We start from the raw sequence: 15,000 nt of genomic DNA, 5'->3' as shown, positions 1-15,000 counted from the left end.
ATTGGAAGCATGCTGGTCTCGTATTTGCATAGTTGTGTATTCAAATCTCACACATCATTGACTGTTACCTGTCTCAACTGTTCAAGTGCATATGGCATAAGTGATGGCTTCAATTGCAGTTAAGTGCCTCCTGGCATAGGATCCTCACCATCTTTGTTGCTTGAGACCTCACGAGTCATAACTTGTAGATGATATTAAAGGATAAACAAAACCAGCAAGTTTAGCTGCATCACATGAGTGATTTGTATTTGCATACAGAAAGACTTGTATGATATAGGTAAGTGCACTTTGAAAGACTACAATATTTAGGGGTTTGCACATGAAAGACCTTGTTAGTTTTATCGACATGAGCTAGAATGATATACGAGTACCTTATGGTCTCAAAATTGGGGGAGAGGGGTCATGTAATAGAGGTCATATCAATATAAAAAAGTAAGAATTTATAGGCACATGTGGTTTGTCTTCAGACGTACATTATCATTGTCCACAGATATTTCCTCATACATAAAGCATAATGTGAGATATTGAGAGATGTGTTTGTTTACGTCCATAATAATGGAGGCTGTTGCTGGTTACCTGGGAACTGTGTGTCTCCTGTGAGAGAGATCAGGGGGTAATGGACTGATGGACACAGTACACATATCTTGATGGATATAGCACCATTTTGTTTTTGGCTACCTCCCTTGTAAGGGGGAAAAAGCCTTGGTATGTATGTATGTAGTATACATATGTGGAAAGATGTATTGCTATTGTGCTAGTTCAAGAGTAATGTTATAAAGAGATGTGTCAACTCAGTTGAGGCGTTCCATGAGTAGTTGGCCGTAAAATAGTGGACTAAGAAGATGAATTGTGAGCTGTGAACCTTTTTGTTTGAGCATAACTGCTGTGTACAACCAAAGTACAAACAACTGTACAATATACAGAATTGACATGACCAACCAGTCATAACAAGGTTTTGAAGATGATTTTAGAGGTCTGAGCAAGGTACTCGGAGCAGTGTGGTGTCTTGAGGCACACTGGAATGACCATTGAACATATATTACTATCAGCTGTAACGTATAAACATATATTATCTGAATATGAGAACATAATTATGCTATAGACGTGTTTACATTGGCCTTGTTATTACTATAACATTGAATTTTTTTTCTTGTGGTAGACATAACTTTGAGCCGCCCAATGGTCTGCCCATTTTTAACCTGAATAAGATTTGTCTGATGTTTCTCATGATAGAAACTTTATGGTACCCTTTAGTATTGGAATTGTCAATAATTTTGATGTGATACCACATAGTCATTAGTTCATTGCTGATATTTTAAATTGTGACCACTTGGAAACACATTTTAACATAATTCTTGTAAACACAACCTTAACCCTGAACATAAATGAAAGTAAATGTACAACTTAATTCCAGGTATTTTATATATTAAGATCACACATTTAGAATAAACCTAATGTTGATATTGTCACAAAAATATCAAAGTTATCACTCTAGATATGAGCATACAGTATCTGTGAGTAGTGAGCTCTTTATACAGCGGTGATTTGGACACCTCATAGCACTAAGGAAATTGTTGTAGAATTGCTCTTGCCACTCACAGCATACTGTTTAACCATTGGGAAACTGACCAGTCCCAAGGCATAACTGGAAGGGGATTGAGTCACAACGCACATTTTTAAAGGGGGTGTATGGTGGCAGGGAGAGTTGGTCACAATTCACAACTGATTGGTAGGTAGGTAAATAGGTCATTCACAACACAATGTGTTATGAATCGGACACCTCATACACTTGCAAGGAAAGGTAAATAGGCCATTCACAACACAATGTGTTATGAATCAGATACTTCATAAACTTGCAAGGAAAGGTAAATAGATCATTCACAACACAATGTGTTATGAATCGGACACTTCATATACTTGCAAGGAAAGGTAAATATGTCATTCACAACATGATGTGTTATGAATCGGACACTTCATATACTTGCAAGGAAAGGTGAATAGGTCATTCACAACACAGTGTGTTATGATTCAGATACTTCATGCACTTGCAAGGAAAGGTAAATATGTCATTCACAACACAATGTGTTATGAATCGGACACTTCATATACTTGCAAGGAAAGGTAAATATGCCATTCACAACATGATGTGTTATGAATCGGACACTTCATATACTTGCAAAGAAAGGTAAATAGGTCATTCACAACACAATGTGTTATGAATCAGATACTTCATGCACTTGCAAGGAAAGGTAAATTGGTCATTCACAACACAGTGTGTTATGAATTGGATACTTCATACAATTGCAAGAAAAGGTGTCATTTGGAGTGTGAGCATAATTGAAGGATGATAGTGTACCTACTTTTCATTATTTGCTGTGTGAGCAAGAATGAAGCTTTAATTGTTTCAGAGAAAAATGTGCTGCCACAAAATGTATTTATCACTGGGACCTGTAGTCGCATTATTTTTCACAACCCAAAGGTCAGTCGTTATAGCTTGAAAATTAAAAGAAAGATCAGTTTTCATAGGTGATAAAATGTGACCTATTTTCTGATAGAGATAAAAAAAAAGTCACAATTTTACAGTTAGAAAAATAAAAAAAAATGTGACATTTTACTACTGGAAAATACAGTCACTTTTTAACAGCTGGAAAACTGAAAAAGCTCACATTTTTACAGATGGAGGCGGTAAAGAAAAGCTCAATTTTTACAGCTTGCTGTTTGAGTACATAATGCACTTTTGAACCTATTCTCAGTAGAAAAAAGCAATAGGAGCACTTTTAAGATTATAAAAAATTTTGATAACATCAAAATTGATTTTTTTTTTTTTTTTCACTAAATACCAAACACATAACAAATAATGGCCTCAATTTGTCAGGATGCAGATTTAACCAAGAAGTAGGTAGAAGCAGTTTTGCCAACCACATTATCAACAAGTAGAATAAGCTTCCAGCTGAGGTGATAGAATGTAACACAGTTCAGAGTTCTAAAATTCACTCTGATAAGCACCTAAGTAATTTTTTTTTTTTTTTTTCTGTCATCTGACATCACAGACCTGAAGGTTGCTTGTTGGCATGCTTTGTCATCTTCACTCATTGTAAGGCTATTGCTTCAGCAACTTCTAACCACCTCTTGGAGATAATCCAATATAAGACCCTTCAGGTTTGGGGGGATGAATTCGTTGTCTTCCAAATAAGCTTTCCTCCAAAGGTAATAATTCGGTTGCAGAAAAATGCAGGGTTCACAGCACCAATACTTGATTGTATGTATGTTGTTTTCCTTAGAGGAAGACAATTAAAACCATCATGCAGAGAGATAATCATATGTGAAGTGGTCCATTTGATTTATGGCATTGTTCCTTCCAAGCACATGGATGTTTTGCCTTGGATATTTTCCGATGGAGACCACAACAGCCACTTCCCATGAAGAGACTGTCTTCTGTTTATATTATACATCAACTAGTTCCTAGTTCCTAGCTTTGAAATGGGTAAACTTGCTCATTGTCTGCAGATTTTGTAGCTGCTCTAGCAATTTGCCTTCTTGTATTTGATAACGATGTTAAGTGGTTGGGGAATGTTGAATATGCATCTACTGACTTATTAACCCCTTCAATACCGGATGTGTGTTTTGTGACACCTGCGTGTCATGGCTGAGTGCACCCGCCAGGAACCGACCGTGCTCCCCGTGACACGCACGTGTCACAGTTATAAGCTGTGTGTATTGAGGATTCTCAAAGCCTCGGTTTCTGGGTTATTTCTACCCACGTGGTGGCAAGTGTCTGTGTTTACAAACATAAGGCTCCAGCCATTCGTGGGACGGTTTGAAATGTTTGTTTATGTAAGGTTGACAGGTTGGTAATGAAGGAGTTAAGGGGATGACTTCACATGGAGAAACTAGTGTGAAAGCATTTTATTCTTGGGAAAGTAAGGCAAGGCACAAATGTTTCCTCTTGTGTCTGTATTTGGTTACACTTTTCATCGCCTTCATGTCTGTCTCTCTCCCATCCCTTCATTGCACCTGTTCAGTTGTGGCAATTGAACTCCTGTTGTACCAGGTGCCAATTTTGCATCCATTCACAGGTGCCGCCCACCATGCATCTCCTTAGCATCCTATTACTGGAGGAGGAGATCTAGCCTATCGTGACCAGACTTCTCCGTTCCAGGTGACATTTTTACTTCTATTGTAGCTGCAGCAGGACTGTTTTATTTTTCTCTGTGGCTCTGCCTCAGTACCAAAGACATTAATGAGTATGTGGAGAAAAGTGCTACACATATCATGGTGGCCTTGTCCCAGCTATAGTCATAGATGTATCCTTGAAGTGAATCATTGCTGGATGCAGACACTTTATCTTTTTCACACTCGGGAGCTTTTGCTGTTTGAGTCTATCTATTGCCAAGTAGTTTTATCCAACTTTGAGGCATTTCTTTGGAAGCAATGGAGTTAAGCTTTCCTGGGCACTACACAGTGACTGCCCAGGGTTTGTAGGATCCTGGTTCTGCCTCAGGTACCTGTAAAGTTAAACACTGAGTAAGATTCGATGTTGGAAAATGTCCTACACAGGTGGAATGGGTGGGGGATAGGGGATGAGGGAGTATGTGTAAAAAAAATTTGACACAGCCTGAAGGGATTTCTCCCTGTCTTCTCCTTTTCTGCATGAGGGGACGGAGAGGGGGGTCACCAATTTAATGAACTGGCATTGCTGTGGATGTGCTGTGTCTTGCGACACTGCTTCTGACCCAGGGCAGTGGACAAGATGCAGGGATGACCTGTCATCCAGGAGGTGCCAAGATAAGAGGGAGGGAAGAGGGTGGAGGGGAGTAGAGTGTGATAGGGATGGAATGGGTGGGAGTGGTTTTTATGCCTTTGTTTTTTGGCTACCTCCCGTGTAAGGGGGGAAAAAAGCCTTTGGTATATGTATGTATGTATGTATACAAAAGCTGGGGGAGTATTTTGTCAGTACCCTCATATTTACCTTCCTTACAATCCCATCCATTTATACATTGAATAACTTAAGTGATATCACATAGTTATGTAACCCCACATTCACCACAGGCTATTTGTTCTTTCTGTTCCTGACCTTGTATGTGCCCCTTCACTTGTGTAAAAACTTTTGATCACCTTCAACAACCTTTCCTGCATCTCATGTGTGTACAGTAGGTACATGAACTCAAAATACTAGCAAGAACAGAAATTTCGATTATGGCCCACAATTTACTTCCTGTATCCCTCTATCAGGCAGGTAGCCAAATTCAAAAGGCATAAATCCACTCCCACTCATTTCACTCCCACCCATTCCACCCCCCATCCATCACCCTTTCCTCCCTCTTAGCTCCTCATGGATGATGGGTCATCCCTTTATCCCACTCACTGCCCTGGGTCAGAATCAGTATTGGGATTCAGTCAGTTCTTACTGGTTCGTACAAACCTGTTCTTGGAATGTCATGAGCTGTGTGAACTGCTCATTAAAATAGGCTTATACAGGCTATAATACTGCCTAGTAGGAGAACCTGTAGTTAAAATGTATCAATCCTACCACTGGTCAGAAGCAATGCAGCAAGACACAGCACATCCACAGCAAGGCCACAGCAAGCTGTTTTTCTTTCATCAACAATTTACTAATTACTCATAATGCATAGCCTAAAGTTATTTAGTGTGAAATTGATTAAAAATTGGTGAGTTAATTAGGTAAATGCACACCTGACTAGTAAGATCATCCTGGCAGGCAAGACGAATCCTTTCAGCTGTTGCGGGTGAGTCAAAACGGAAGGTCTGGTCGAGTCCGCGCATGCGTCGGCAGTCACTTACAGCATCACGTATGGCAAAGTAAACTGAAGAAGCTAGGAAGAGGGGTGGTTCGCCCACTGCCTGCAGGAGGAAATAAGATAAAAATCTAAGGACTAAGACATGGGGGGAAAGGAGGAACTCTGATCATTTAGTTCAGAGTTATCACTCAAATGATTTACTAAAAAAAATGACAATGGAAAAACGAGGTCATGAAAAGAAACTCAAAAAGGATAACTATAGAAGAGATCTGAAAAAAATAGCTTCCCACACAGTGCTGGATATATGGAATAACTTAGATAAAGAAACAGTGTGTGCAAACACTATTCAAGATTTTAAGAATGAAATTGATGCTGAAAGATACAAAGACGAGTCACCACGAGCATAGCTCCCTTCCTGTATAATACAACTAGATAAATACAGATTTCATGGAAAGAAATCCATATTCTGATAGCAATTGGCAATAGTCCTCTAAGAGACTTCCCCAGAAAGGAATGGACTGCTGTTTGTTTTAGGTAAGTGTGGTGGGACTATATCATTATCTTGCAGAAAGAGGATGAGGGGAAATCACTGATTATCTTTCTTATTAATGAAAAAAGTTATAAAACTTCATGGAGAATGATCTGAGTAATGCTCTGGAGGCTCGAGTGTCAGCCCCATCTGGTTGCACCTCTTGAGTGTATTGACATGAGGAGAAGGTGAGGAGCCTACACCAGGAGGCGCTGAGTAGCTGCAGCTTAAGCCGTCACTTTTGCCCTGTGCACGCGGACTGTTGAGGGAAGTAACAGTCAATGCTGAGAATTGGAAAGAAGTGCAGGATTTGAATCAACTACTAAGTGAAAGCAAGATCAGCACACTTCTGATTATGCCATCAGCACACGGTGTTCATAGGTTTTAGAAGTTGGCAGCGGTAGATGACCAGGGCCCCGACATTGGTAAGTGGTGCCCTGGGGTGAGTCAAAAAGTGAACCCCCCCCCCACCTTCCACATCTGATGGTCACTAGCACGATTCACATGTAACATTCATCCACAAAACAACGTTTATACACGCATCATTCATCCACACAACTCATGATAAATAAACCATGCATTAAAAGTACATTAGGGGGAATTTACTTTACCTTCTTTTCACCAAAAATGCCGTCCCCCACAAAAATATGCCGCCCTAGGGCATTGCCCCCCCTGCCCCTCCCCTTGTCGGGGCCCTGTAGATGATCCTGCTTGACATCTGTTCTACAGACTCACCATGCATAGGCTACTATCTTTAGTTCCTGTAAACATAGGTAACTTCCTAGAATCAATCTACATCTGGAAGATGTATTTACCTAGTTGTATTATACAGGAAAGGGAGGTATGGTCGTAGTGACCCGTCTTTGTATCTCTCACCATCTAGTTTGTTCTTAAATTCTTGTATGGTGTTTGCACACACTATTGTTTTGTCCAATTTGTTCTAGGCATCCACCACTCTGTGTGGAAAACTATTTTTTATTTATTCATTTTTATTTAATTTATTCATTTATTATCATTATTATTATTATTATTATTTTTTTTTTTTTTTTTCAGATCTCTTCTATAACTATCCTTTTTGAGTTTCTTTTTAGGATGTTATCCCATGCAAAGAACCATTTTAATACAACTTATCCACAGGTAACTACTGGGGCCGAGAGTGAACAGGCTGTCAGGACCAAATAGTGAAAAGAGAGGCAGAAACAGAAGAAATAACATAGTAGCTAGTTCAGTGCATACAAGAACCTGAGACTTCACTCTGTAGTACCTAAGGCAAAGGTGATGGTCTTAATAGCAACCAAGGTTCAACTGGTTTAAGCTGCTATGGATTTTTGTGACATACAAAGGATTACAAAGGAGGAGCATGCTGATAGGAGACCTTTTGGTCCATAACTAGGCCAGATGCAAAAAAATAATAATAATGATGATGATGATAAGTAAATAAACAAATAAATAGAATTGCTATAATACAAATGATAATGAAATAAATAACTAGGTAAAGTTAAATAATAAGCAGGTAAATAGTAAATAATAAGTTGACATAAATAATAATAAATGATAAGGAAATAATGAACTAGAAACAAATGATAATTGATATAAAATACATGGCAGGCATTATAGCATCTTGCTTAGGTGTTTATCTAAATAAATCTTAAAGTTTCTCCCCACACACCAATTGATGTATATCGACGAGTTGTGTAACTGTGTCGATGGTATGGGTACACTCACGGCTTACCTTGGAAGAGAAGACTGCGTGTGGGTTGGTAGCTTCTCGAAGAAGGGCCACGTTGAACTTGTTTGGAATGTCCTGGAAACCTATTGGAAGGAGAATGTGCATTAGATAGGTGCAAACATTCATCAGTATATCATGTATACACCAGAGGAAGCCTTTTAGTACTTTTACAGTGGAAGATAAAAGTATCATTTAGAGCAGTGTTTCTTAACTCATGCTTCAACGACCTCTTGTCAACCACGGTGTTTCAAAAATAGAACCACAAATAAAAAACTAGAGAAAGTTAGTAGATGTACTAAGGTTCTATTCACTAGTGATGGGATATCTAGGAGGATAACAAACAGCAATACATAAGAACGATGAACATAAGGAAAGAGGTTGAGAACCCCTGATTTAGAGTATATGTTTCTCTGTTTTTCTCTTTCACTATCTCTCCCCCCCTCCTCCCTACCTTCACCCCCCCTCTCCTTGTGTATGAAGGTCCATTCCTGCCCACTGCCTCATATATGAGGTAGATTAAGTTTATTTTTGCAGTGATTGATTCATAAATGTTGGTAGGACTTTAGTTGGTTACTGTATATTTGGTGTTCACTTACCTGGGATCTTATAGGCACCAGGTCCTCGTGTGTAAAGAATTCCGGTAGGTGAGTAGCGGTGCTCTTCAAGTGTATAGAGGCCAAGACCCTGGACAAAAGCACCTTCGACCTGGCCGATATCAATGGCTGGGTTGAGCGAGTCGCCCACATCCATCACGATGTCCGTACGTAGCGTCTGTTGCATAGGACGAGTGGTTGATAAAATCATATCTATACGTGGGAAGTCAAAAAAGCTTTTGTATGAATGTGAAGTCATTGACTCGTGTTCATCAGGTGTTAAATCTTTGACCAGTGGCATGTCTCAACTACCTTGGTGGGAGATCAATTAGGATTCTTAAACTTGAGAATCACAACAAAATGGATAACATTCTTTTTAGAGCAGATACTGATGCAGACATACATACGTACATATACCAAAGGCTTTTTCCCCCTAACAAGAGAGGTAGCTCCCCCCCCAAAAAAAAGGGGGGGGGCATTACATTCATTCCCACCCATTCCGTCCCCACATACTCCACTCCCATTCACCACCCCTCCCTCCCTCTTATCTTGGCTCCTCCTGGATGACGGGTCATCCCTGCATCTTGCCCACTGCCGTGGATCAGAAGCAGTGTTGTAAGACTGATACAGACAAAATTTAGAAATGAAGAGGAAAAGTATGTGTTAGGGTTGGCTGAATTATCTGGATTTCTTGAGGGGAAAAAATACAAAACAAAGAATCCTCACCCCCCCCCTCATTCTGCCCCATTTAGTTGCCTTTTTCCACATACATGGGAACAGAATGCTGGCATTCTTATCCCACTACCTCAGGAACATAGAAAAAAAAGAGGTGGAATTCAAAGAGAGTTAAAAATGAGAGCAGAAATACATACACACATATATCAAAAGCTTTTTCTCCCCTTGTAAGGGAGGTAGCCAAAAAACAAAGGCATAGAAACCACTCCCACCCATTCCATCCCCTACATACTCCACTCCTCTCTACCCTCTTCCCTCTGTCTTATCTTGGCACCTCCTGGCAGAAATAAGGGATAATAAAAGTTAAAAAGCTGTTCAGGTTTCCTTGGTGAGTGAAGATTTGTCTCTGAACATAAAAGGATGTGACAACTGGCCTGCAGAAGTGACACAAAAATCCCAAATATATTGAATGCAGTTACATAAGAAAAAAAAAACTTTTCAGATGTATTTATAAAGAAAATGAAGAGTATTGTAGTAAAACCCCAGTAAGCAATTATTTACTGAATTGCATTTACCTAATTGTAAAGAAGCAGTGCATGTAGGGTCCAGTTTTTCATTTTCCAATTCATCATACCTAACCTTAGATATATTTATGGTTCTTACTTGGTTTATATCCTTAATTTCCAGTTACCATATTTAGATTTGAATAACTGTATTTTTGGAGCTTTGGCTATAGTGCCTTCTAAGCTATTCCAAGTATTTATGCATCTATAAGGAAAATGTATTACTTCACATCCTTTAGCCATGTAGTTTTTCTTAAATTGTTTGCATGACCTCTGAAAGTTCTCCTATATGAAGGTAACTGAAGCTTGTATAAGGGCACACAGACTCTTCACATAATTTGCAGCTCTTGCAAGGGTGGTACAGGCTAAGACAAAAAAAAAAAAAAAAAAAAAAAAAAAAAAAATATATATATATATATATATATATATATATATATATATATATATATATATATATATATATATATATATATATATATATATATATATATGTAATTACCTTGTGGTCTCCGGTAAGACAGTCCACCTCAACCTCAGACACTGCAGCACCATAGCAGAAATAACTGAAGGGGGTGCCTTCATTCTTCTCGAAATTATATGGGTAGATGTTGGGAGTCCTGCAGGAAGAAGAAGGGGATTTATGAGGAGATAATGGGCAGAATTGTCACCCCAGAATGCCCACATGAAGAGTCGTCACCCCATGAGATCCCATCTGAAGAATTTGTCACCCCAGTACACTGAATATCAACAGTGAAACAAAGATTAGGTTAGGTTGAATGAGGGTTATGCTTATTCTCATCAACTTGTACAACCAAAGATGGCCCACATGAAGAATTGTCACCCTAGGATAGCCTATATGAAGAATTGTCACCCTGTCAAACTCTAGGGTGATGATTCTTCATGTGATCTGCAACTTGTTTTAATGCTAATTACGACTAACATTGCATCTACTCATGTGAGATCATACTTGCGGTACAAATATCTTTTCATGCATTGCCATTATGGATTTATTATTATTATCGTTATTATTATTTTATTTATTAATTTTTCTTTTTACTAATCAGATTTTTTTTTAATTGTATTATTAGAAAAAGAGTGATAGGAAGAAAAGGGGGTCGTATGTGCAATTGAAGGAAAGGGAAAAAGGAGACTAAGAACATACCTACATACAAGATACTACAAGATCAAACTGACTTGTAAAACATGGCTAGATAAATCTAAAATTAACTAGAGTATGCTGCGTTCAGATTGAATTGTTAAAGCCATTCTCAAATACAATTGAGTAATTGGTATATAATTTCTGTATTTGTTAGGTTGAATAACTTGTTCTCCTTTCCTTTTGTTGATGTTTATTTATGTATTTAGGGGGGAGCCTACGCCATTGGGCGTGTAGCTGTGATCAAAGGAATCACCTTCATCCTATACACATGGATTGTTAGGTCAGGTAATAGTCACTTCTGGGAAGTGCAGGGGAGTTTGGGATTTGAACCCACAACCAAACAAGCATGAAACCATGGAAAGAATGAGTGGGGACAGACTAGTAAAAGAGGTGTGGAAGGCAAAGGTGGAAGGAGTGAACATGAGGGGTCAACCTAGGATGGATGGGGTAAAAGGGGCTTAGCGAAAGAGGGGAATGTCTGTTGAGGAAGGACAGGAGAGGACAAAAGACGGGTGAATGAAGAATGGTTGTATATGGATGATGTGGTGCATGAGGTGGAATGGGTGGGGGATGGGGGGTGAGGAAGTATGTATGAAAAATAATTTGATGCAGCATACTTCTAATTATACCACCAGCATAAACAAAAAAAATACTCCTTCATCTGAGATAATTGTTTGACTAGTATAAATTCTGTCCAGGTTAGATTGGTAGGGCAGACATGTTATATTAGCTCTACGTTATCTTTTTCAATGCAGTGATCAATCACTCAATCCGTTGCCCCAGGTCTCTCTTGAAGAAGACCTACAGCTCCCAGATAACTGACTAAAGTCACCAGGCAGGCCCATAGGTCATTCAAGGACGACATAGTGTACTTTGTTGTTGTCGAGGGATTGTTTGTGTGAGACATTGTATGATGAAGTAACATACTGTAGTGTACAATTGCTTTCAGATGTTTAAGCAAATAACAAGTCTTGATTGACTAAGGCCACATTTTTGTCCCAAGTCTACTTTTCACTTGAGTAAAATTGTCTGGGAAAAGAAGAAGAAAAATAAATATATATATATATATATATATATATATATATATATATATATATATATATATATATGTATATATATGTATGTATATATATATGTATGTATATATATATGTATGTATATATGTATATATATATATATATATGTATATATATATGTATATATATATGTATATATATATATACTGTATATATATGTATATATATATATATATGTATATATATATATACTGTATATATATATGCATATACATATATATATATATATATGTATACATTTATATATATACGTATATATATATATATATATATATATATATGTATATATATATGTATATATATATATATATATATATGCATATATATATATATATATATATTATTATATATATATATATATATATATATATATATATATATATATATATATATACTATAATATCAGTATAGATGAATAAACAAATAAATAGATAAATAAAAGTAATGCATCGAAGTGTCCTTATAAGGTAGCACATGAGCTGACCTCTAAAATTTTTATTCTGAACAGACTTATTAGATGCCAAGATTTACTCTTCTCCACTTACTTGTAGAATCCAGTTGCCGACAAGGAGACTCGGGCAAAATAGGCTGCTTGCACCCAGTCTCTCCACTTTCCCTTTGGATTAGCTGCTTGGAAGGGCTCCAGCCTCTGCTTTATCTTCTTGCATGCATTCTGTGGTGGCACAAGTAATCAATCAGTATGTTGCTCCAGAGCTCTTGCGGGAAACTCGCAGTCCTCGTGTAACTAGTAACAACCACCAAATTGCCCCGTAAACAGGAGTGCAAAGCCTCTGGAGCTTGCTAAAGCACTGCTCCAGTAACTCTGCAAATGGTTGGCTCTTTCTTTATTTGTTTGATGATTATATTTATTCTATGATAATTAAGGAGTGCAAACACAAAATATTTAATCATCATGTGACATGCAGTGGGGCCACTGTATATAGAAACGTGATAGGGATGGTAGGCTTTTATCAAGTCCTTCAGAGCTGCAGCATCAATAAAATTTGCACCACAACCCTGTCCATAACTCATTCAAGGAAGAAAGATTGTTGTCCGAGTTTAACATGGTCTTGGATTACATGTTAGACTCTTGATCAAAACCTATTACTCTTGGGGTGAGAGCTCAGAGCTGGCCTGATCTATGGGTAATGCTGGTTATAGCTATGATGGAACAGGTAACACAAGGTCAAATACAAAGATCACTGGTGGGAGGTCAGGAATTAGGAACTGTGGGTGAGGTCACCATAATATTAGTCAAAAGAAGTTTGTTACCCAGTGAAGATAGCACACTTGATTTGATGGCGTATGTTCTGTGACACAGATCATTCATTGTCCAATGCACAGAAAATGGTAAATTGGTTTGGAAAGGCCAGAAGTACTCGGAAATTCATAATTTGGAGTTAGGTCAAAGTAAATTTTGTTAAAGGAAGTGTGAAATCCAATAGGATTGGGTCACTTGATCTGACATGTGTTCTGAGGAAAAAAACAAAAACAAAGCTTCATTGGAATTACAAACCTTGATATAATGATTTTTGGCTTTAGCAAACAGTGTAGGTCCACCAAATGATGCCCCATATACAGTAGACCCTCTGTTCTTGATCACAACTGATTCTAGAAAACTGCGAGAACTGATTTGGTCAAGGACTGTAACAAGTTTACCAATCTACTGGATACAACTTTATCAAGGTGATGTTTTTCAAAAAACTTTGAATTTTGTCCCATTTTCCTCTGTATGGGTTAGTCAAGGACTGATATTTTGGTTGACAAGCAAACAATTCCCAATTTTTTTGGTCAAGAACTGATTTCTTTGACTTGTGAGATGTTCAAGAATTGAGGTTCTGTATGTGCCATTGTGATGGTGGCCTTATGTGCTTAGACCCACTTGAATTTTACATACATACACATACCAAAGGCTTTTTCTCCCTTATAAGGGAGGTAGCCAAAAAACAAAGGCATAAAAACCACTCCTACCCATTCCATCCCTCAGAAAAAAAAAATGAATAAATAAATGAAATAAAATAAAATAAATAAATAAATGAGTGAATATTCCAAAGTAGATGTAGGAGGATTTACTCACCAGGACAGCCATGCCGTTGAGATCGGAAGATGCCGATGCAGCTGTAGGTGAGGTGTTGGGGACCTTGTCAGTAGACGTCTCGTTAATGTAGATAGCTTCTATTGGGAGCTCGAGAACACGTGCTGCAACCTGTCACATAGATTATATAGTCATAGAAATTCATTACCTTTGAGTAGCATTGTGTAAACTAATATTGCATTAATTCAGATGTGAAAGTCATGACCTTGACTGAAAACCCACAGCTTCAAAGCAACTGGTAACAATCCCACTGGCCCTCCCACAAATCCATCTGGGAAGAAATATTTGACTGTTGTCTTAGTGTGGAACTATTTCTGCATCACTGGCTTATAGTATTAGGAAGAGAGGAACAGTTGTCAGTAGAAACTTCTTTAAATCTTGCCTTTTCCATTCTTAGGATTTAACCTAATTTTTTGTCTGTGTATGTTTTCCAATGGTTAGGTTAGGATGTGCTAAGATAAAAGGGAGGGTGGAGGGGGGTGGAGTGTATTTAGGGATGGAATGGGTGGGAATGGTTTTATGTCTTTTTCTTTTTGGCTAAGTCCCTTGTAAGGGGGAAAAAGCCTTGGTATATGTATGTATGTTTTCCAATGTAATTCATTGCGCTGTGTGAAAGAGGGACGGTGTTTGGGGAGATACAGCGATAGGGCACAAAGACATCAACAGGACCACAAACCTGTTGCATCTTGATATGAAGTCCTGACCCATCTCTGTACCGCCATGGGTGAGGAGGACGGAGCCATCACGGTAGACAAGGGACCAGTGCCCCTGCCTGGTTGAGGTGGAAGCACCGTAAACGAGATCCCAAACTTTGTCGGGACT

General features: G+C 38.3%; 1 protein-coding gene across 1 annotated transcript in view; it reads right to left on the bottom strand.

Annotated features, from left to right (window-relative positions):
- Positions 1-219: 219 nt before the first annotated feature.
- Positions 220-15,000, bottom strand: part of ry (xanthine dehydrogenase rosy) — a 90,379-nt gene continuing 75,598 nt past the window's right edge. The window contains exons 21-27 of the mRNA XM_076177647.1: positions 14,161-14,289; positions 12,629-12,756; positions 10,348-10,465; positions 8,614-8,788; positions 8,021-8,100; positions 5,695-5,862; positions 220-4,505 (exon numbers count right to left, since the gene is read on the bottom strand). Coding sequence (XP_076033762.1) covers positions 4,455-4,505; positions 5,695-5,862; positions 8,021-8,100; positions 8,614-8,788; positions 10,348-10,465; positions 12,629-12,756; positions 14,161-14,289 — 849 coding nt within the window. The 3' untranslated portion in view covers positions 220-4,454. The remainder of the gene's footprint in view (positions 4,506-5,694; positions 5,863-8,020; positions 8,101-8,613; positions 8,789-10,347; positions 10,466-12,628; positions 12,757-14,160; positions 14,290-15,000) is intronic.

This window comes from Oratosquilla oratoria, chromosome 40, assembly GCF_046742065.1.
Source record: "Oratosquilla oratoria isolate Oo_2021 chromosome 40, ASM4674206v1, whole genome shotgun sequence".
NCBI classification, from domain to species: domain Eukaryota; kingdom Metazoa; phylum Arthropoda; class Malacostraca; order Stomatopoda; family Squillidae; genus Oratosquilla; species Oratosquilla oratoria.
The sequence above is the reverse complement of the archived record's forward strand: the minus strand, read 5'-3'. Positions and strand labels throughout refer to the sequence as shown.